Source organism: Patella vulgata, chromosome 7 (genome assembly GCF_932274485.2).
Source record: "Patella vulgata chromosome 7, xgPatVulg1.2, whole genome shotgun sequence".
Classification (NCBI taxonomy): Eukaryota; Metazoa; Mollusca; class Gastropoda; family Patellidae; genus Patella; species Patella vulgata.
The window spans coordinates 19342980-19365594 of record NC_065885.2 but is presented as its reverse complement, the minus strand read 5'-3'; the positions used below and the strand labels follow the sequence as shown (position 1 = coordinate 19365594).

General features: G+C 34.5%; 1 protein-coding gene across 2 annotated transcripts in view; it reads right to left on the bottom strand.

Annotated features, from left to right (window-relative positions):
* The window catches only part of LOC126826916 (TELO2-interacting protein 1 homolog), a 38277-nt gene extending 19817 nt beyond the window's left edge, over positions 1 to 18460 (bottom strand). The window contains exons 1-18 of one of the 2 annotated variants that reach the window (XM_056102526.1): positions 18353 to 18460; positions 17078 to 17266; positions 16339 to 16478; positions 15949 to 16024; positions 15098 to 15249; positions 13605 to 13723; positions 13164 to 13263; positions 12492 to 12666; positions 11677 to 11888; positions 10417 to 10473; positions 10094 to 10219; positions 9344 to 9463; positions 8837 to 8950; positions 8252 to 8282; positions 7565 to 7766; positions 5496 to 5632; positions 2727 to 2892; positions 1562 to 1666 (exon numbers count right to left, since the gene is read on the bottom strand). In XM_056102526.1, the coding sequence (XP_055958501.1) occupies positions 1562 to 1666; positions 2727 to 2892; positions 5496 to 5632; positions 7565 to 7766; positions 8252 to 8282; positions 8837 to 8950; positions 9344 to 9463; positions 10094 to 10219; positions 10417 to 10473; positions 11677 to 11888; positions 12492 to 12666; positions 13164 to 13263; positions 13605 to 13723; positions 15098 to 15249; positions 15949 to 16024; positions 16339 to 16478; positions 17078 to 17266; positions 18353 to 18360 (2229 nt within the window). In that variant the 5' untranslated portion in view covers positions 18361 to 18460. Of the gene's footprint in view, positions 1 to 1561; positions 1667 to 2726; positions 2893 to 5495; positions 5633 to 7564; positions 7767 to 8251; positions 8283 to 8836; positions 8951 to 9343; positions 9464 to 10093; positions 10220 to 10416; positions 10474 to 11676; positions 11889 to 12491; positions 12667 to 13163; positions 13264 to 13604; positions 13724 to 15097; positions 15250 to 15948; positions 16025 to 16338; positions 16479 to 17077; positions 17267 to 18101; positions 18224 to 18352 lie in introns of those variants that run through there. The other variant, XM_056102527.1, reaches the window with a different exon arrangement.
* Between the last annotated feature and the right edge of the window lie 4155 nt (positions 18461 to 22615).

Sequence of the window (22615 nt, the reverse complement as noted above, 5' to 3'; positions counted from 1 at the left end):
ATGTCAGAAAATCGCTATTGAAGAACGCGATGTTCCATGCAGTTTTATTTAAAGGATATTTTGAATGACTGTTTCCTATCAACGAGTACACGGTTGTTCCTCGTAGTCTTTTTCCATCTGATCGACTGGATGATATTGCCATACCAATACCTCAATCCTACACCAATGACAAGGAAAAAACCAGGCTTTAAAATCTATCTAAAATAATTCCTGGGCAACACCACAATCAAGCTGGGACCTGATCGGTGAGCAATTGTTACTTTCACTGAGCTAATGTGGCTCAATCAGTGAGAATAAATAAATTGCAAGATAATATTGTTTAAGTGTCTATTTATATCATAGTTCATGGATATTTCAAATACCAGAAACCATGTCCCGTAGATATGGCTTTAATTGAACATATAAACAAAGACATTGGTTATTGGTCAAAGAATTAAAGATTACAGACAATGAGTGGAACGTATATTTTACCTCAAATCTATTTTTGTTTTCCTTCATACTTCATAAACTATATAACACATACTTATGGAAGAACAATTACTGATTTATTAAGGCGACGTTTCGAAGAGTATTCTCTCAAAGTTTTCAAGCAAGAACAGTAACAAATGTGTAGGGCAATTATATATAACAAGTAATAACAACAAATCAGTAACCATGCATGACAACAACAAGATCAAAGGCATGAAAACAACATGATCAAAGGCAATGTGCATATGAAGAATTAGTGAGACCACTGATAATTGGTATAATTAATATTGGAGTTAAATAATAATTGATTATAGGGGTAACTAACTTTAATTAGACAACCAATAATGACAAATCATAAACCTTGATATAAAACTACATAATTATTGTATTCTTTTCATTAGTGTAACATACATACGCTCGTAAATATAAAGATAAATTACTAAAATATCTGAGTAAGACAAAGAATTTAATAATGTTACTGTACCATTAATGATTGAAAATAGATTTTACAGTATCCATTATACAAGACAAAAATACATAAGTTATTCTTGGGACTGACAGAAAAGATAGGTTAGTAGGCTGTGAAATATATAAACATCTAGTCAAAGAGAGACAGCTCAGCTCAACACGAACCAAGCCATTTTGGAACCAACAACTGCTAAATATTTATTTCAATAATGTGTTTGTAGGTCTTTTAGAAGTGGGTGGAAACCGGAGGACCAGGAGCAAACCAATGTGGCTAAGCAGACGACCCTACATCGTGTGGGAGCATAACCATGCCACTTGATTCAATAACAGACCTTATTATCTAAAGCACATTCATACACCCAAACTACCATCTAGTCTGAGACTGGATACTGCAGAATGGCATTCAAAGAGATTCTGCATAACCTAATTATCTAGTATTTTCCTTTTCTTTAAATACATGTGTCTACAAGTACCTGATTTCTTTCATAATTATATATATATAATTTTAGAACTAAAATATCCATTTCTATATATAATTTTGTTCAAAATAACTACAAAATATGAGATGAAATGTTGGCGCATATACCGGTAGTTTATAGTCTATATTATAAATTTTTTTACTTACATCTTTAAAAGGAAACCATCTTAAGATAGAAACCACTAGTTCTTTTAAGACTTGTAAAAACACAGAACTATTATCTTCATAATTATTATCTAATGATTCTAAAATCTGAAAATATATCAAATTCAATTTGATTACATTTAATTTGAAGCCAAATACTAGTATATATAATACATAAATAGTAACCAGAAACAAAATCAATAGGCTTAAAGGTATGCTAAAAGGTTATTTGGAATATTATATCATTAAGCTCCATCATGCCAGAAATGAAAAGAAATGGGTACAACATCATGGTTTTCTACTCCATTAGGGCTAATAAAGACAGACATACCCCATGCAGTGTACTCTTATTTTGAATTTCAATTACAAAGCGTTCTTTTATGGGCACGCCAGCATGTACACAAGACTCCAGACTTTTGTCCCATCTGAACATCTGATAAGCTCCCTACCCACTAGCCCCGCAAAAGAACTTTTTTGAACATCACCGGGATCAAACCTGGGATTTTCGGTCAGCATTTTACTCACTGAGGTACTGTATCTCCCCATCTGGATAAATATTAAATACTGAACTTAATATAAAATCAAGAGTGGTTATAATGAAACGGATTCTTGTACAGAAATTATGTATATTTCAAGGTTACAGTTGTTTCTCTTGATTTCAAACTGCCATTTTTATGCGTCTTTTCATTAAAACTGTTCATCCTTCATGAATTGTGGCTCAGTGGGTAGGACGCTGGCTCACTAACCTGGAGGTCCTGTGTTTGATCCTTGCGTTGACCGAAAAAATTCATTAGTGGTGCAGGGCCTGGCAAGGGACAATGCATAGTCGGTCGCATGGAATGAAAAAATGCAGTCCCGTGTACACATTGGTGTACACATTGGCGTACACATTAAAGATCCCTAGGCAATTGGAATTTGATATAAGAGTAGGCTGTAGTGCCGTTGTTCGAACAAAATTCCTCTCATAGCACACTGTATGGCGCATGCCCATCTTCATTAGCCCAGTTGGAGCAGAACAGTAGGACGTTAAACCCCATTTCATTTCCATTATTTTTTTCTAGACTTGGATATGCTCAAAAACAAGAGAGGAAATCAGGTAGGGTTGATTGTCGAGAATTTTCTTCAGAGCGGGGCACCCTAACATGGTCACGGAAATAAAGGAACAAACCTCTTGAATGGTATCATGAATCAAGGGAAGTAACTCCACACTACTATATTCTATCATAACTTGCAGAACTAATGGTGCATGGTTATCATGATGAAACCGTCGTAACTTTAAAGATATTGTGTTTACCAAATAATCCGAGTTTTCTCGGATTAGTTCATCTATTGAGCTGTAAAATAAAACAAGAGGCCTGAACAATGTGAATCAAAAGAATATAAATATATCAATAGATTTCCGTCACAGATTCACAGACCTGAATACAAATATGTTTTGTGTCGAATGTAGACACAATTAAGGGCGTTGAGCAGTCTAAAATGCACATTTCAAAGCTAGCACTGTAATTTTTGTTGATAAGATATGACATTTTTTGTTATTTTGGGTCGTAAACTACGTAAACTACATATTAATCACCAAAAAAATACCAATCGTGATAGATGGTAGACCTGGATAATCGTGTCTTAGGAGGAATTCCTTCTGAAGTCATATCTAGATAGACGTGAATGATCCAGTGTGAAACTACTACTTGACACGGCCATGATTGTTTACAGCGGATGACGTGAACGGTGTATATGACGTCATAATTTATTCAAGAACTGATCTAGGTCGGGGAAACCTTCTTGATTGCTATACTATTCAAAAAAAGTAGGGGATATTTGATTTTTAAGTGTTATTAAAGTCACCTAATGAAACTGACGAAGAAACAAATGACAAAATGAAATGAAGTTCACATTCATCGATTTATTCCAAATGATCGTTAGACTAAGTAAGGCACAGACTGACCATTATAAGGGTAAAATGATACCCGGGGTCAAACAACAAAGTTACCACAGCATCACAACCAAGTCAGTAACGGGTAAATCCTCCTCTGTTTGCCAAACAAGCATTGATCCGACGTGGCATACTCCTAATGAGACGTCTAAGGTCATTTTGGTCCAGATTGTCCCATTCCTGTTGCAACGCAGCAGCAAGTTCTTGGACATTGGCAGGACGTTGTTGACGTTGACGTAACCTCTGTCCAAGCATGTCCCAGACATGCTCGATGGGGGAGAGGTCGGGACTCAGTGCTGGCCTGTAACACGCCCTGCAACAACATGTAAAGCCGTTCTTCCAGCAACAGTGATGCCTCCCCACACCATAACAGAACCACCCCCAAATCGATCATGTCTGATGACGTTAACGTCTTGGAAGCGCTCGTTTCGACGACGCCACACCCTACTACGTCTGTCCAAAAAATCAACAGTGAACCTTGACTCATCTGAAAACATCACATTGCTCCAGCGTCGATTATCCCAGTGTTGACGATCCCTACACCAACGACGTCTTGCCTGAATGTGATGATCTCTCAAACAAGGGATCACGCGAGGACGTCGGGCGCGAAGGTGACCCCTATGCAGTCGATTCCGAATCGTCTGGCCACTCACTCTCACACCAGTGTCTGTTTGAAGACGAGCGCTGATCTGATTTGCTGTGATGACACGATTTCTCAAGGCCAAGGTACGGATAAATCGATCCTGGGCTTGAGTTGTCGCCCTTGGTTGACCTGAGCGTGGTCTGTCCTGTACAGATTGTGTATCACGGTATCTGGACCATAGCCTGCTTATGACAGACTGAGAAACATTCATCGTCCGCGCCACAACCGCCTGTGTTGTGCCGATCTGTAGCATGCCAAGGGCACGTAACCTTTCATTTTGGGTAAGCCGACGCATATCAAAATTTGTTTTCTGGTCACTAAAACAATTAAACTGATGTTTCCACCCTGGAATTCAATGCCACAATGACTGTAACATTCAAAGTCAGAGTCGTGCAAATCTTGGGTTGGACCCCCATGATGATCCCAAGCATCACCTGCATTCCATGCGGTAGCTATTGGTGCGTTTGGGCGTCACATGTAACTGGAAATGTTTCTTCTGTTAGGTTCTATAGTGACTTTTTTCGTAGTCATTTGCATATTTTAGTATTATGCCCCCAAAATCAAATATCCCCTACTTTTTTTGAATAGTATATAAATATTTTTTTTTCTTTCAGCTTGTACCTCCATTTTTACACAACAAATGGTCGGACTGTTATGTGTCCTCTGGGTTATTTTACATATGGAACAAGCGTGCAAAGTCTTAATAAGATTGGTGTTGAAAAGTTAGTGCGTACTCAATGCCCTTAAGAACAGCCAACATGTCAGCAGAAATATTTTCTTATTTAGATGACCAGTGATATTTTAATATTCAAATGATATGCGTATTTGTTGCCCATTGTTCTGTCTACTCGACTTTCACTGTTGATGAAACTTGGCTCGAAGATAAAGTGTTGATTTGACGGGATGAAATCTAAACAATTAAATGATCTATAAACAGGAATTCGTTGATTACTAATTTTGTCTTAAACTCTTTGACAGTGAAACAAACAAATCAGGTATAGATATTGTAGGCACCAATCTTGGACAAGAGAGAGAGAGAGAGAGAGAGAGAGAGAGAGAGAGAGAGAGAGAGAGAGAGAGAGAGATGGGTTTAACATCCACTTGGCACACACTAGGTCATTTCGGGACTAACTTATAGTTCAATATTAATATGGTAATTTGCTTATTTGCTTTTAGCAATATGAGAAAACCAAAGCATCCAGAGAAAACCTACGAGGTTGGACAGGACACCATACACTTTGTCCCGCACAAGCTGGGTATCAAAACTGGGCCACTTACTCATTGACAGACCGTATGATCTAAAACCAAAGTGTTACGCCATTTGGCCACCCATGACATAAATCTTATATTATAAGTCTTACCTATAATGGCAGGAATTAGAAACCTCTATAAGACTATAATATGCTGTATGACTGATATATGTATTATCTTGTCCAAGTTTCTCTAATAACGGGTAAACAACATCCATTAGTAAACATCTGAATTCTTCACCTAAAACCTATAATAAATAATTAAAATAATCCCTTGAACTAAAACAAATTATTCCTGTTATTAAATAACAAAGAGATATATAATCCCTTGATAATAAGCAAAATCAAAAAATCCAAATCACTAATGATGCATACACAAGGACATATAAAGAAAATAATCCTTTAATGAAATAACGTAATACATCTAATCCATTAATAATTAACTAACTTGGAAAAATCAAAGATAAATCCCTATAATTATCTGACTGACAGGTTGTTCTTTTTCATTCTTTTGATATTAAACATATATAATTTGTAACAAAAAAATACGAAGAGAGAGAGAGAGAGAGAGAGAGAGAGAGGGGGGGAGAAATTAACCTCCACTGAGAGACAGAGGGTTTAAGGTCCACTCCACACAAACTAGTTCATTTTGGGACTAACACATCGTTCAATTTTATTTCAATAATTCACTTGCGTGTAGGGGTCTTTAGCAGTGGGAGGAAACCGGAGGACCCGGAGAAAACCTGTGAGGTTGGACAGGCGAGCCCACTCCTTGTCACGTATAACCCCTCAATCAAAACCCCGCCAGCTGACTCAATGACAGACCTTATGATACAGCGTGCATGTGCTAACCTTTCGGCCATCCAACCCCCCACGAATAGAAATAGAAAGTTTAAAAAGATCTTTTTTGAATAATTATACAGGTACATATAGATAAAAAAATATCAAAAAAAATTTTCAGCCCAGCATGGGATTCAAACATGTAACATTGTTCTAATCACTTGACTACCCATGGCTGGTTTACAGGGATATAAAGAAGCATTGCATGTTAATTAAATGTCTATAAAGTTAATAAAGTATACATGTTAGTAAACTAACTTTCATTTGTTTAAAATGTTGTCTGTATGAAAATGCATAGTGGTAGTATTATGCAACAAATCCCTATAGAATCAATGTAAGGGTCCAGAATGACATTTCTATGAGGTTGTGTCGGTTTAACTATGTATGATTAACCTTGCATTGGAAATGGATAATCAGTATGCTATTTTGACTATGGGCACCATAGACATCAATATAACTAAACCATGGTTTTTTTTTATGGACTAAATACAAATTTATGTAAACACTGTTTAAAGATGGCAATTGCAGGTCTTTCTTTTGACTTCAAAAGTTATATAAACTATTATTTAAACATTTATTCACATGACAAGCCTATATAATCAACTCCTAGAACATTCGTTGCCAGAGTTTTGAACGAATTAAATCATGGTCACCATTATATTAATGAATAACACGTACCGTTGTTACCATAATTAACAATCTATGCCACATATAGTTTGTATTATCTATCTTTGAAATATTATAGCAGGAATGGGAAGCCCTTTATCTAAATCTTACATTATGCATCTTTAAGTAACACTGACTTCATTAAGCACGGCATTTTTGATTTCGAGCATCAAGGGCGACCTTCCTTTGGTTGCACAGATTTTCGTACTATAGTCGAACTATCTGCATGCGAATGACATTTAGTTCAACCTGTGGTCGTGACCAGCCGTACCATGCAATAGAGCATGGTTGAGATAGTTCAAAGATGGCTGACAAGACTAACGGTCCATGGGGTATAGATGTTAACTACTTTGGGTTTTTTTTCGTGTTTTCTTGATGAATGAAAAGTATTCTGATATTGACTAATCCTATCTAAACTTGTTTTCACACTGCAGCGTGGAAAATTAGCCAATTCTTAAAAATACATGAGTAAAATAAAGCAGGCGGAACAACTGACATGGGTGCCGCCATATTTCATAGTCAATGGCCCGGGCAATTTGCATTCTGGTTCTGGTTCAGACTGTAGTCGCTACCATAGTCTACAGCTGAAGGTCGCCATGGTAGTCTCATTGTACAAGTGAACATTATATGCAGATCAATCACTTAGCCATAAATAAATATAGGGCATATCATACCTTTGCAAATATTCCAATGCCTTCAATTAAAAGACAAATTTTCATGATATTATGGTTCATATTGGCTAGAGTTAAACTAGAGTTGTCCCCCTTGTTTAGGCACAGACTAGATGGGTGTTCATCAAATTGTGTAGTTGATTTGGGTGGTGTAGATGTTGGAATATTAAAATTATCATCAGATAGATACTCATCAACTAACATCCTGAAAAAAAATTCCAATAGACATAAAAGTGAAGAAATAAAGCACATGAAATTTACCATAGTTCTTTGTGCAATATGATATGCTTCCCCTTTTGTTTAAGGGAACTGTTGTGGTGGCTTTGTAAGTCAGGTGCTGGAGGTCTGGCACGGGTAGAGAAAGTTTCTCAGAATTTTGCAGTGTGATTTCCCCTTGTCAGAGGATGTAGGACGGAGGGTCTGACAAAAACATTGTTTAGTCATTCGGATGGGAATTTGAAATATAAGTAGGTTGTAGTGCTGCTGGCGAGACAAAATATCTCTCACTGCACACTTGTATGGCCATCTTTATTAGTCCAGTTGCTGCAGAAAAGTGGGATGTAAAACCCTATTTCATTTAATTTCTTTTCTTAAAACTGTCTTTATTAGCCCGATTGGTGAAGAAACACGGGACATTTAACCCCATTTAATTTCCCTTCCTTACAAAAATAAAATGATAGAAAAACTCACCTTATTATATCAATAACCAGAGAAACATTATCTGAAAATAAAGAAAACATGTATCACTTTTTTTTTCTCTATTTCCTTCTAATATTAATTGAAAATTTATATATCAACTAATTTAAACATTCATATTTTAATAAAGCTAAAACTTCTTGATCAATGGATGAATATATTAATATACTCTTGGTTTGATACAAGTATATTATAAATTATCCACTTGTTAGGCATGTAAAATTCACAAATAAATAGAAAGAGTATGCATTATTTAAACAGGTGTGATGCACAAGGCAGCTAGGGTATAAACATTAAACAGGTGAGATGCACAAGGCAGCTAGGTTATAAACCTTAAACAGGTGTGATGCACAAGGCAGCTGGGGTATAAATCTTAAACAGGTGTGATGCACAAGGCAGCTAGGGTATAAATCTTAAACAGGTGTGATGCACAAGGCAGCTAGGGTATAAATCTTAAACAGGTGTGATGCACAAGGCAACTAGGGTATAAACCTTAAACAGGTGTGATGCACAAGGCAGCTAGGGTATAAATCTTAAATAAGTATGTGATGCACAAGGCAGCTAGGGTATAAACCTTACCTTTAGTAACTGAACCAGCAATGATCTGATTGATAATAAACACAGATTGTAGTTGATAAATACTTGATTCATGTAACATGTCCATCATATGATCTACCAGTAAGTCTATATCACCTAAAGATATACAATATAGAGTATGAGAGACATTTTACAATTATAAACTCTTCACTGAAATGACATGATCAATCAATAGTAGGCTAACTTAAATTATTATGCCCATTTAAACCTTGCATTGGTTTCTATTGGTTTCACAATGCTGAGACAAATAAAACAATAATAATATTCAGGGGCAGATCCAGACCAGAGGGGCATCTTTGGGGGGGGGGGGGAGGGCTAATTTAAGATTTCTACAATTAAATGAGAGAATGATTGCCAGGGCAGCAACTTATTGTCCAGTTAGAGTGATTATGGCTATCCAGACGGACCTCAGATTGTTTTTTATTAAAATGACTAGACATACTTTTCACAGATGTTTCACAAATATTTGCAAAGTATTATTCTGCTTACCATATTGTCCAAGTAGATGACAAGATTGAATAAGAGCAGTCGCTATTTGATTGTCACGGAAATGTTTGAAGACATGTTTTGGCCTCATTATATCAGCTTCTGATGGAATCCCACCTTTAACTACAAAAAAAAAACAAAAACAAATTTAAACGTTAAAGTAGTCAACTTTTTTCAAGGACTTGAAATTTTTAACCATATGGAACTCACAAATAGATCTTAACTAGAAATAATTGCACAAACAGTTTTTATTATGTAAATAAATTAATACAGCTTTGTGGTTTTTACTTTGAAAACTTTGCTTTCCCACATGAAGCAAGCAGATTCTTTTTCCCATAAATTTTTTTTTCTATCAAAATTGACGATACCAAGCATTAATCAGCTGGACCTTCTGTTTTAACTTCATTTCATGATGATGAAGGAAGAAGATGGCCCACCCACAGTGTTTTAAAATTACTTTTTTATATGCAAGAACTCTTTTATGTTTTTACCCTTTTTTTGATTACTTCATATTTAAATACTCTTAATTAAATCAACTTGTCCATGCATAACGTATTGGACGTTATATTTGTAATAAACGACAACAACAGCTGATCATCATCCTTAATTAATGGACAGCTGACATGTGTAAGATCAGTCGAAAAGTGGAGAATCAACTCATCATGTGCATTGCGTGAGGCATGGTAAATGCAAGCATACTATAAATGTTGACTGAACCAACTATTCAACATTTATTTCTAAATATAAGCTTACCAATAGACTGTGATTTGTGGTCTATTATTCTGATATCTGTACAATCAAACTCTAGAACTTGTATTAAGGACAAAGATAATCTTCTAAGATGAGCAATAGACTTTAATACTTGGTTGATATCTGGACCTGAAATACAAATAAAATTTCTAAATTAAATATCTAGGAAATACAAAACATACCCTTTAAAATTTTTCTATTTTATAGAAGACTAATTTTGGAAAATGACCAGAAACCATTTGGTTTTGTTTAGAGTGGAAAAGTGTGTTTCTCACCCTTATTAATATGATCATAATATTGTAATTGTTTTCATCTTAACTACTTACCCAGTAGAGTTAAATAACCATTAAGTAGATTTACGATAGCTAACTTTTCATCTTCATCTGAAAGATAATATTGATTGAATATATTTAAAACATAATGTAACAGCATAATGTAACTGAATATATGTAGAATATAATGTAATAAAATATATGTAAAACATCTTGTAATAAAAAATATATGTAAAACATAATGTAATAAAAAATATATATACACATATATGTACATAATATATGTAAAACATAATGTAATAGAATATATGTAAAAGATAATGTAATATAATATTTATGTAAAATGTGATGTAATATACGTCAAATGTAATGTGATTGAATATATGTATAATGCAATGTGATCGAATATATGTAAAAGATAATTATTATTATCACTGTTCGATTTATATAGCACTTCATTACACATGAATTTTTCTAAGCATCCACGACAAAACAGTTCAAAAACATTTTTGAAATAAATGTCTTTAAGATAGTCTTAAAGCTCTGGATGGAAGAGGACTCTTGAAGAGTTTTTGGAAGATCATTCCACATATTAGCTGCTCTAATGGAGAAAGCATATTCACCAGAGCATTTATTACATTTTAGAATCCTTAATATGCTACAATCACTTGAATAACGAAGGTTGGATCGCCGAGGAGTATGGAAGTCAAACAGTTCTTTTAAATAATTGGCTGCAGAATCAGAATAAATCGATTTAAACACATTCACAAGAGTTTAAATTGAACCTTTGCTCGAACTGGAGGCCAAAGGAGTTTCTGGATCTTAATTAGCTGATATATGATTAAATCTGGATCTTAATTAGCTGATATATGATTAAATCTGGATCTTAATTAGCTGATATATGATTAAATCTGGATCTTAATTAGCTGATATATGATTAAATCTGGATCTTAATTAGCTGATATATGATTAAATCTTCGTGTTCTATAGTTATGAAATGTGCAGCATTGTTTTGCGCTATTTGTATTCTATTTAAATTGCTTCTGCTGCTCCTAATAGAAGGGAATAGAATATATGTAAAAGATAATGTGATCGAATATATGTAACATAATATTTACATGATGTTGTCTTTCATTTCATGGAGTTTTTGTCTTTGATTACCCTTCTGTATTTGTTACATAGAATATTAAAAGTTGCTTGAAAGATCCCTCAAATAATATATCATGGATATTGTACAGAACCTGCAGAAATTGGTGCCAACATTTCATGCGAATCGTCATGGAGTCACAGCTGGATGTAATTATTTTTAGTTACCTGCTATATGTATTTGTCGAGGTAAAGATGTCGTAAGACTGTGTAGATTATCTGATAACATTTCTTGTAGTGCTCTCGTTTCACCAACATCCTTCTGCTTCTGTTTAAACTCATTTAAAGACTCCAGACTTTTCGTTTTAATATTTTTATAATCATCACCAATAAATCCAACTAAGACTTCTAACAAGGCAGGAACACATTCTTTCATAGATCTGGAGAAAAACCAAAACATGGACTTGATTAATTTTAGTTAGATTCAAAGAAAGTCTATATAGATCCTCAAAAAAGTAGACTTTGCATCTTATGCCTGTCAATCTACAGAGTTTTTAACAGTTAATGGGTTATAATTTTAGTTTTCTCAGATTCGTCATAAAGAAGCTTTTAAGCCTGCCTTGATGAATTATTCAAAGTAGTGAAACCCTGGACCTTTATTTACAAACATAACAAGGCCTTGACAATAATGTTGTTGGACGCCATGCATGCTAACATCAGATATCCTCCTTATATAAGGTCTCAGTGTACTTGTAACTGGAAGGGGGGGTTGGATGGCCAAATGGTTGGCACATGCGCGGGATGTATCATAAGGCCTGTCATTGAGGCAGCTGCCGTGACAAAGAGTAGGGTTGTCTGTCCAACTTTATGGGTTTTCTCCGGGTCCCCTGGTTTCCTCCCACTGCTAAAGACCCCTACATGCAAGTGAATTATTGAAATAAAATTAAACCATATGTTAGTCCCAAAATGACCTAGTCTGTGTCAAGAGGACGTTAAACCCCATTTCTCTCTCTCTCCTAACTGGAAATATCAAATATAATTACTTGCAACATTTTTTCAGCAGTAATTCTGCCCAGTCTACTAAAGCTAATCTCACTCTCCAGTTACTGTGGGTTTTAACAGTTGTTATTTGTTTTATTAATATCAATAATTTAGTTGAGGTGGATGTCAACCAGTCTTTGTTCCTTTTTATCATCAAGTCTCTAATTTTCTCATCAACTAATAGAAAAAATAAAGATTCAAAGTTTTATGGACCAGGAATCAAGAATGGTGTCATCACGGCCATCTTAGAATTGTGACATCATATCAAAATTCAAAGTCTGTCAATCGATGCCCAATTGTCCAAAGAAGTATGCCAAGTTTCCAGTCGATTGTATTTGAATTGGTGCAACCTTAGGCTTTTTCAAAGAGCATCATCCCTAAGAAAAAGAAGAACAACAAGATGGCTCAAAAAAGTAAAAGTCACATGTTGTTGACCAAGGCATAATCTGAACACAACAAATTTAACAGTCTTAGGAGACTCATCAGCAGGAGTAGGAAAACTGTAAGAAAAATTTGATCTCCAAACAAACAATCATACATGGAAAGATAAGGCAGACTTTCAAAGCATGATTAAATTCCAATGACAACATCTGTGCACAGGTAGTTCCGTATGGCTGAATGTAATGAATTCAATGAAAATTAATACTTTCTATAAATAAATCAACTAATTAAACCTTCATTAGTCTTTAGGCTTCCATTCTTTGTTTCTGTTATATCAACTGCTTCATCTGACATAACTAATGATGTTATTCTGGCCCATGTATCCAATGCTTTCTGCAAATAATCACATGATAATTAACATTTTTGCTTAGAAAGGTCACCAATTCTAGATGGAGGACACTTGTATCTGAAGTGTTGCATGGACGATGTTAATTTACGTCTATCTAAAGTCATACTATATTGACATCATTTATTAAAATTTTGTATCAAGTTAAAAAAAAAAAAGAAAAAAAAAAGGAAAATAAAAGCATTACAGAAATACTGATAGTAAAATAAAATAAGAGGGGTGTGTTTGACCTCTGCTAAAATATAACAGTGATGTGTATGACCTCAACTAAAATAATTGGGATGTGTAAAGCATTGACTACAGCCATGAATGCCAAAATATAACTCACCACTAGTACAGCCTGTCCTTGTTTCTGATCACCAGTAATAATTCTTGATAATGTCATTGTAATACCCGGTAAAAACGATGCAAATACATCACCCAATAATACTCTCTCACTCTTAACAACTGTTACAGAAAAAGAATAAAACATGAAATAATGGAGTCACCTGCTACAGCCAAAACATCGAATAAGAGTCCATGGTTACACATGCTGTGGGATATGTTCACTATTGACAACTTAAAAATGCATGACAGGTTCCACAGCAATTCAGTTGCCTATTTTATAGATTTTATGACTGTGGAGTTGGATTCCACTCTATGAGAGAGAGAGAGAAATGGGGTTTAACGTCCACTCGACACAAACTAGATCATTTCGGGACTAACATATGGTTTAATTTTATTTACATAATTCGCTTGCGCGTAGGGGTCTTTAGCAGTGGGAGGAAACCGGAGGACCCGGAGAAAACCCACGAGGTTGGACAGGCGACCCTACTCCTTGCCACGTACAATCGGGGATTCGAAACCACGCCAGTCGACTCAATGACAGACTTTATGATACAGCGCGCTCACGCTAACCATTCAGCCATCCAAACACCCCCTCCCCCCACTCTATGAGACTCAACCAAATCCTATGCAATCTGATTAAAACACAGATCCTATTTCGTTTCGTTTTTTTATAGTTGAAAATTTTGTTTTACTTGTCTTAACTACACTAGGATCTGGAAGAGTTGTTATCATTGACGTGTTCTGGGTGATGTGAGGGATTAGCCAATGAAACGGTCTGTTACACCGAGCTTTTGGCGTGTGGTGCATGGAATTGTGGGTAATCCACTAGAAACATCAATGCTGGTTAATCAAATGTCTGACGTCATGGTGTCAAAAGCTGCTCGTATCACCTCTGACACGACCTCCCAAAACAACTGGTCAGATCTTCATGTAGTGTTGGCATTCCAAAGTATATAAAAAAAACGGAACGAAATATAGATCTGTTTTTTAATAAGATTGAATCCTATGGTAATTTTGTCCATGGAACTCCTCTATTCCTTCAGTCTAGTCTTTGGAAAGAAATGAAACGCGCTTAACATCTTTATTCCCTTTACCAATTGGGAAATTTTGCCCGGACAGTGGCGCTATGGCCTACTTTTATATCGAATTCCAACTGCCAAGGGTCTTACTCACTTAGCCACCGTGGCTCCCCCACCTAAACAGATCTATAACACGCAACCTTGGATTTTTTTAACTATATGCATAACTAGGTGATTTTCGTTGCAATGCTCTGATCTCCATGCCGCACTCTTTGAAAGAATATGTAAACCCATCAAATGAATATATTACACATATTATTGTCCATAGACTGGAGTCTGTCATGTATGTACATATATAATTATTCCGATTCCTGTAAATGAAAACAGCTGAGGGATAAACTGGATGATTAGAAAAATAATATGAAATATATTCAAAGGATATATATTAGTAAAATATAATTGTAAATCTACTTACGTTTTCTGTTAATTTGTGCAAGTGAACACAGACATACAATGGCTGTAATTTGTAGATCTCTAGATCTTTCTACCTCAGATTCCCTCAGGACCACAGAAACAGCGTGACCCAGAGCTGGTAATGATTTTGGTTCATATAACATCTTTAAAACACTGAAAGTGGAAAAAAAATATATACACATTTTCAATTGGACCACAATATACCACCTTTTAAGCAGGTTTTTATGAGTTATCCTCAAGAGGCTGGTCATCCATGACATCATTACTTTTTCTCTCATCAAAACGTTCTCATCTTATTATCATGTAACTTCATATGATCATCTTTATTGTCATGTATGATATGCCTCTTGGAAAAATAAATAGAATAAATAGAATATGCTGTAAAACTTGTATCAGCAACAGACCAAACAGGTATATAATCAAAATATGTACAGATTATATACTAAAAGAGTTTTCATACTCTATTAGCGGCATATTACATAGAAGGGAATGAGTATTGAAATTAATTCCACTTCCATGTTATACATATAGTGAATATAAACTAATTCTGGGAGTTTGCAGAAACTAACATCCAATGTCATAGCCCGTTTTCTCTCATAAATTGAACATAAAAGCTATTTTGTTCTGTATAACCAATGCACAGTGCCCCCCCCCCCCCACACACACACACCCTTGGCCTTTTGGAAACTCTGCCATGTAGCCATCCCACTAGATTTTTTTTGAATTCACTGGATTTCAATACTGGTTAGAATTGGTTCTGCTTGACTGAATTACTGGATTGTGTGTCTTTCTATTTTATTCCATGAAACATTGAAAATTCAAAAATCTCACACAATATAAGCATACATATACCTCCATTCTGTATTTACAACTAGAGCTGTAAGAGTTTTCAATATAACCAATTTTAATTCTTCACTAGAAGCTGTCACTGGAAACATTATAGACACAAGATAAAATATTAGTACACATGTTATGCATACAATACATGATGAATTGTTCAAAAATATCTGGGAGTGTTTAAAAAATAAACAATAATGTACCAGTAGTAAAGAAGAGTAATTAGTAAAATTGCCTTATCTCTTGATTCAAGGAAATTTATTTCCCCACATTCTTTGTCTTATTTCTATCTGCAAGTATTTTATCCTCATTTTTTTTTAATAGAATGATAGTGTGTCTTTTTATTTCAAGAGACACAGACTCTGCATTCCAGCATCATATAGACAATCATATCTGTTTAATTACCTGGCAGTGAATCATGTGGTGAACTAATCATACAACAGAAAGTTGTAAATAAATCTGTAAACATCTGCCAGTTAGTGATTTTACTTCCACTAAATACAAACATCATACACTCACATACATCAATATAGACATCTTGTTGGCTGGAATATATAGATAAACATTTAGAAATATAGAAATATCAATACAATTATTGTATAAAACAAGATTCGGGGTTTTATAATTTTGTTTTCAGTTTTACATTTTTATCATAATTGAAAATGATCTGTAGTAAATTCAAGTTCTAGATTAATGTGAAGGTATTGATTATTATAAAACTTTTAACCCTTTAGCAACTGGTCCGTTTAAAATCACTGCTACATGTACCTTTAACCCTCTAACACCTGAAACTGGTCGAGTCAAGTGAACAGCTGTTAACTATTTTAGTATATGCACTCAGTGGTTTGAGGCAGTCTAAAAGAGAGCACTGTTCTCTAATCTTTTCAAAGAAGTGGGATAGTTATGGTTAATAACATTCTTCATAATAAAACCCAGAAAAAAATCCCAAAATATCTTGACCTTAAGAATTTTTTACAACGTCTCGGTGACAGTGACAATACATGTAACTCTATAATAAATCATAGCAACGGTCTTAATTTTAATAGACTACTTCTTCCTTAAAGCCCTTCAAAGGATTTTTCACATGCATAAGAACCAAAGGTAGATGTATTGACAAAATACATTTTCGTGGCCGAGAACTTACACAGTTTTAACTTGCTTGAATACAAGTCGTAGAGGAAATAAAATATATTCCTGTAGATCTTGTAGTAAATGTTGATCAGTGACCTTCAGTTCCTGGTGTAGTTTCTGTATGGATTCTCGACATGGTTGTTTCGTCACAGTGACACACAGTGGTTTCAATCTGTTAAATGCTCTACTTTTTTCTTCATCCCTGAGAAAAGATCAAACAATAAACCATTAATTCATTCATATTATTCTATAACTCGACTAAAAGTTCTTTATAGTTTTTAAAATTGTTGTCATTTATGTCTGTACATGTTTACCAATCCATTTTGGAATCGGGTTCTTCTCTCAAGAGTTACATACCAGTAATTCTATTCAATTTTTAATATTCAGCGTTTTTTTTAGCAATATTACAATCAGTTTTTTTAAATGTAGAACTTAGAATGAATAATAATTTTGAATTCATAAACATGAGCAATGAAACTATATGTAAAATGTAAATCAATACATCATGATATATATACCATCTGAAATGTTTGACGTCTTCGATCTCTAGACATTTTCACGATGACGACAATTGAAAGGTCAATTACAATAGGCCTATTGGGTTACGATTTTTGTAAATTAAAGAAATTTCACACTGATTCCAAAAAACAGATAACATTATACTTTGATCAAAATTTAATAATGTAAATTTTTTGCTCAAACATTGATGAAATTTGTAAGATACGGTAGTACGTACAGTGTGGCACTGTAAACCAGTGAAATACAGAATTAATGATTCTAGATATTTGTTTACCTAAAGAAACTGCACAAAACTCTAAAGTCTTAATGTCATTGATAATTATTAAAACTTTTATGGGGGCATAACATGCAATTACAGGTGTCTTTTTGCTTTAAAGGGGCGTTAAATGAAATGAAAAAGGGTTAAGGGTTAAACGTCATACTTTTCTGCACAGTTTAATGGGTGTAAAGCTCTACACGGTAACTATTCCATAATTCCCAACCCAAAACCAAACCCTAACCCTAGACATAACACTTACCCTAACCCTAACCTGCAATCTCGCCAACAATCACGTCCCCTAACCTTATTTACATCTCAGCGACGTAGCCGAAATATTCAGTTGGCCTTAAGAAATTGATTTTGTCCATTTTACGCGTCTAGATCTACTTTTACTTTAGTCAGATAGGTTATAGAGAGGAAATGTCTAACGATCGTCATTTTACGTTTTAAAAATACACTGCACCAAAATCGAAACAACTGTTAGAGAAATGTCCAACAGTAATTACTTACGATGTCATTGTCGGATTCTTTAATCATTTAGCCTCAAAGAATGGAATATCGTCTTCGTCTTTAAACTAACATTTGATGGGCGCAGACATATTGGAAGCTTGGCCAATCAACGCTCTAGATTTGGCTGGTTATAAATTTATGCGAGCAAGAATCTATATAAATCGCGGAACGAAAAAATATAGTTACAATCCGTTATTATTCTTCCTTTATATACCTGTTCCATTTCTTTAATTTTTCAATAGCATATCTTTAAACAAGTTTGACAAACTACAATATTTTTTTTTCATTTCCGAACCAAGAAATTAAACCGGGTTTTTTGGCGGGGAGGAGGGTATTTTTTCTTGCATTTTCGAACATCTAATATTTAGGAAATGTATTACTTTAGTAACGAAGTCTTATTAGAGACCCCTGTTACTATCAGGGGTCTCACCCCAGTTGCTATCAGGGCTCTCTAAGACTTCGTTACTAAAGTAACTATATAATATAGAAATGTATATATACTCTCGACTGTGCTATCGACATTCCTAATATTCGGTATCAGACCTGTACGTGTGAAAGGAAATATCTTTCAGCAGTAATAATTCCTAATCACCTATATACACAGCTAATAGCAATGTCATATGTATTTGTTTTCAAATATACTGTAATATGTAAATTATTAAATAAGATACAAACGACAGTGCCTGAAATCCATCGTATAAATTTTCGTTTCTTTTTGTGAGTCCCATTCTTGTAACTTCTCCATTTAGCCATGAAAATAGCAATCTGGGGGCTCAAAAAGTAAAAAACGTGTATATTTTGTACGAATACCAAGGCAATATGCTGTTATTTATTTATGAATCATGAATATGAATACCGCAGCATGGTTTTATTCTTTTATGAATCATAATGAATACCAACATGATTTTATTTATCTATCAATCATAAATATGAATTTCCCCATTCTAGGACCGAAAACTAGCCTTCGAAACAATATATGTACATGTATTAAGATCGCCATTCCCCCTGAAACAGTAATAAAAACAGCCAAATGCCCTGTCTTTCTTGAACCAGCACCGACCCGATCGAGTCAGCTACAGGCCAAATAATTGACAGCAATGTTAATATTGTGTGGCAGGATAAAAAGTGTAAGTCATCCTTATTCACGATCCTCATATTTTCCGGTGAAGCACAGCACCATTCCATTTTTCCCCATGAATGTAATCGTTTCTTCTCTTACTTTGTGGTTTCAGATAGACGTGTTATTTGTGTGTTGCTTCTACAATCTTTCTTTCCCCTAATTCATCACATCAAAACTTTTCTTTTATTAGGTGAATGCATGCATGGTTTCTTTTAACGGGAGAGATACTGTAATACTTTTAGTAGAATTTTTGCTCGAGAAATAACATATTCGCATAATATGTGATATGTACTTAAAATACTTAAATCAACTTAGTCTGTAATTGATAGTTACACATAAAAAAGAGCGATTTATCGAAAACATATGTCACTCATTTACCACCGAATTACACGTGAGTGGAATTATTCTAATTGCATCATTTGATTTAAAGTAACCAATCATTTTGTTAATTACACAAGTTCAGGGCCATAACCACGCGTTATTTTGCATGATATTCACTTACCTTTAAAAGAAACCGGGGAACCCTGTAAGTCAGACTTGCATTAGATTCCAGAGATCGAGGGTACATCTGAGTTCCTAGACAGCCGAGAGGCTGGATAGGGTGGAGAAGTGGTTTTAGCTATATAGTATTGTAATTTGTGCTATGTTTGTATACCTGTATTCAGTTATATGCTATATAAAATGCAGAAGCGAACTATGCATTATTATTCCTGGTAAGACAAACGTCTTAAGAAACTAGAAGAAGTAAATACACAACGTGAAGCAGAAGTAAAGACAGCTAGAGACAAATTCTAGACGATCACAAGGCTACAGAAATATGTAGTAAGAAAAGATGCATGGGTCGTATGTAGGATGTGGCGACCGGTTCCCTTAAATCTGCTCTCCACGTCAGACAGAAGGCTCATGGTGCTACAATACTCCGTTGACAGAAATAGAGTTGAAACATGAAACACAGAAACAGCCAGAGCCACGTGAAAAATTACGTTATGGAACAGATCAGATGGTATGAAGCCGGATAATAAACTAGAGCTTTGGGGTGAAGATTGTTATAACATCGTTTATGTATTTCAGGAAACGGAGGAACCAATCGTGGCAACGGATTTTACAATGCATGGATATGAAAGAGGGGATAGAATATACTTTTACCACATGAAAGGATGATAGCTAGGATGAAACTTTTGATGTGAACTGTCCCCAATTCCATTCTAAAGACTTACATCTCACACGAAACGGAAGAAAAATCAGTGATTTAAAAAGAAGAAATCACACAAAAGGAAACCGTGATTGCAATTATGAAACTTATCGACAATAAATTTACAGATTAATTTTTATTTTGTTATTTTTTTAAATATATTTACTAATTATTATATAGCTCAAATCAAAACAGTATCACGGGCGGGTGTGAATATGGAACTATTTTCATTTCTAATGCATTAATTATTGTAACTATTTAGGATTGTTTTCTTTTCAGACCTTGAGAAGTAAAGGCCCAATTAACTGTCCTGTCATTTCGAATTTTAGGATAGGTCCCGGATAAAAAAAATACCCCATTTAAATGAAGGGTGTACATATTCTGATTAACTTTCATTTTTCTCGCCTTTTTAGAAGTATTTTCAAGAATTCGCGCACACATTTGACGTTTAAACCAAGTTTAGACACCAGATACTTAAACTTTTTTAGTATTTAAATTTTCCCAACCTTTCAAGACCCGAGAAAAGTTGAATGATCATGAAAGAATATTCCTACAATATTTTCGAGCCGTTTCTTCCATGTACACACGTAAATATTTATCAAATTTTCATTTAATATTTTAGCATTTTGGTATGTCCTATTATTTCGCCTTTCGCGTAGGATCAATTTAATATATCCAGTACCCAGTTCACAATTTATGAAAGAATATTTATTCCTTCTATTTCTCCAAAAGGACCGGGTCCTACATTGTTCGTGGCTTAGACATTGAGTCATTATATCTATCGGTCCCAAACAACTTTAAAGGAGATAAATTGCTAATATTTAGGACCTAGAAATTGACACAAATGGGTCGCAACGCATGTAATAAAGTAATTTGGATGTATATAAACTGATTTACATTCAATCGTTTCCGTTTTTACTCAAATTTCAAATCAGTTATGTTCGGAGAAATACCCGAGAATTCTCAATAGAATGGCAATCTCTATCTAGCGTCTGGTTATTCCAGTTTACACCGGTAGTATTTATTGCGCATGCTCTCCAGATAAGGATATTGCGTCAAGGATATTGCGTCACCGTTTGACATGACTTGTGAGATACGTCTAGCCTCGTTCTTCGAGTTCCTTGTTACAAATGGCGCTGAAACGCATTCCGGTACACGATTTGTGTACCAATGGCAAAATGTTTATTTTGTCTTAAATATTGCCCATCGATCGAAAGTTACGTAATTGTGTCAAAAACAAATATTAATTTTTACAAATCTGCTTTTTTAATTTCGGTTTTGTATTTGCGCCATTTCGATTTAAGGGTGAAAAGGGTGTAAAATGAGCTATTTACAATGCTTTCCTACTTTCCCTATTTTAAAATGTTTCTTCGTAACTTTCATACACTTGTGCTTAATCCATACGAAAACAATCTATGTCAAATTCTGTTTGTAATATTAGGAATTGCCGGGAAATAGTCAATTTTCCATGAATAACTTTCATGTTATTTTGCCTGTAAAATTGATGTCAAATGCCACTTTTTAGCCCTCAAAACAAATATTTTATTCAAATGAGTCGTATTTGTTATTTGTTTGAAAATTATATTGGATTCCAATCAACAAATACAATGTCCCCATACGATCATACATGTAGATACCACAAAATGGTTTCTAACTTGTTCAGTTGCAGCAAAGATACACGATTTTCCACAAGTCACTTTTCAAGATTTTATGATTTCATAAAACTAATTTAACATTTTTATTATCACCAGGAGTAATGTCATTTTGGCAAAAACTGTATTATTAGCCCCCAAAAGTTATTGATATTCATTATTCGTACAAAATTATGATATTTGATTCAAATGGATAAATAAAATGAATCAATGTGATCGTATAGATATCAAAAATGGGGTTTCTAGCATCTTCCCTTTCACAGAAATAAGCAATTGTATCAGGATCACTATTTTGCATT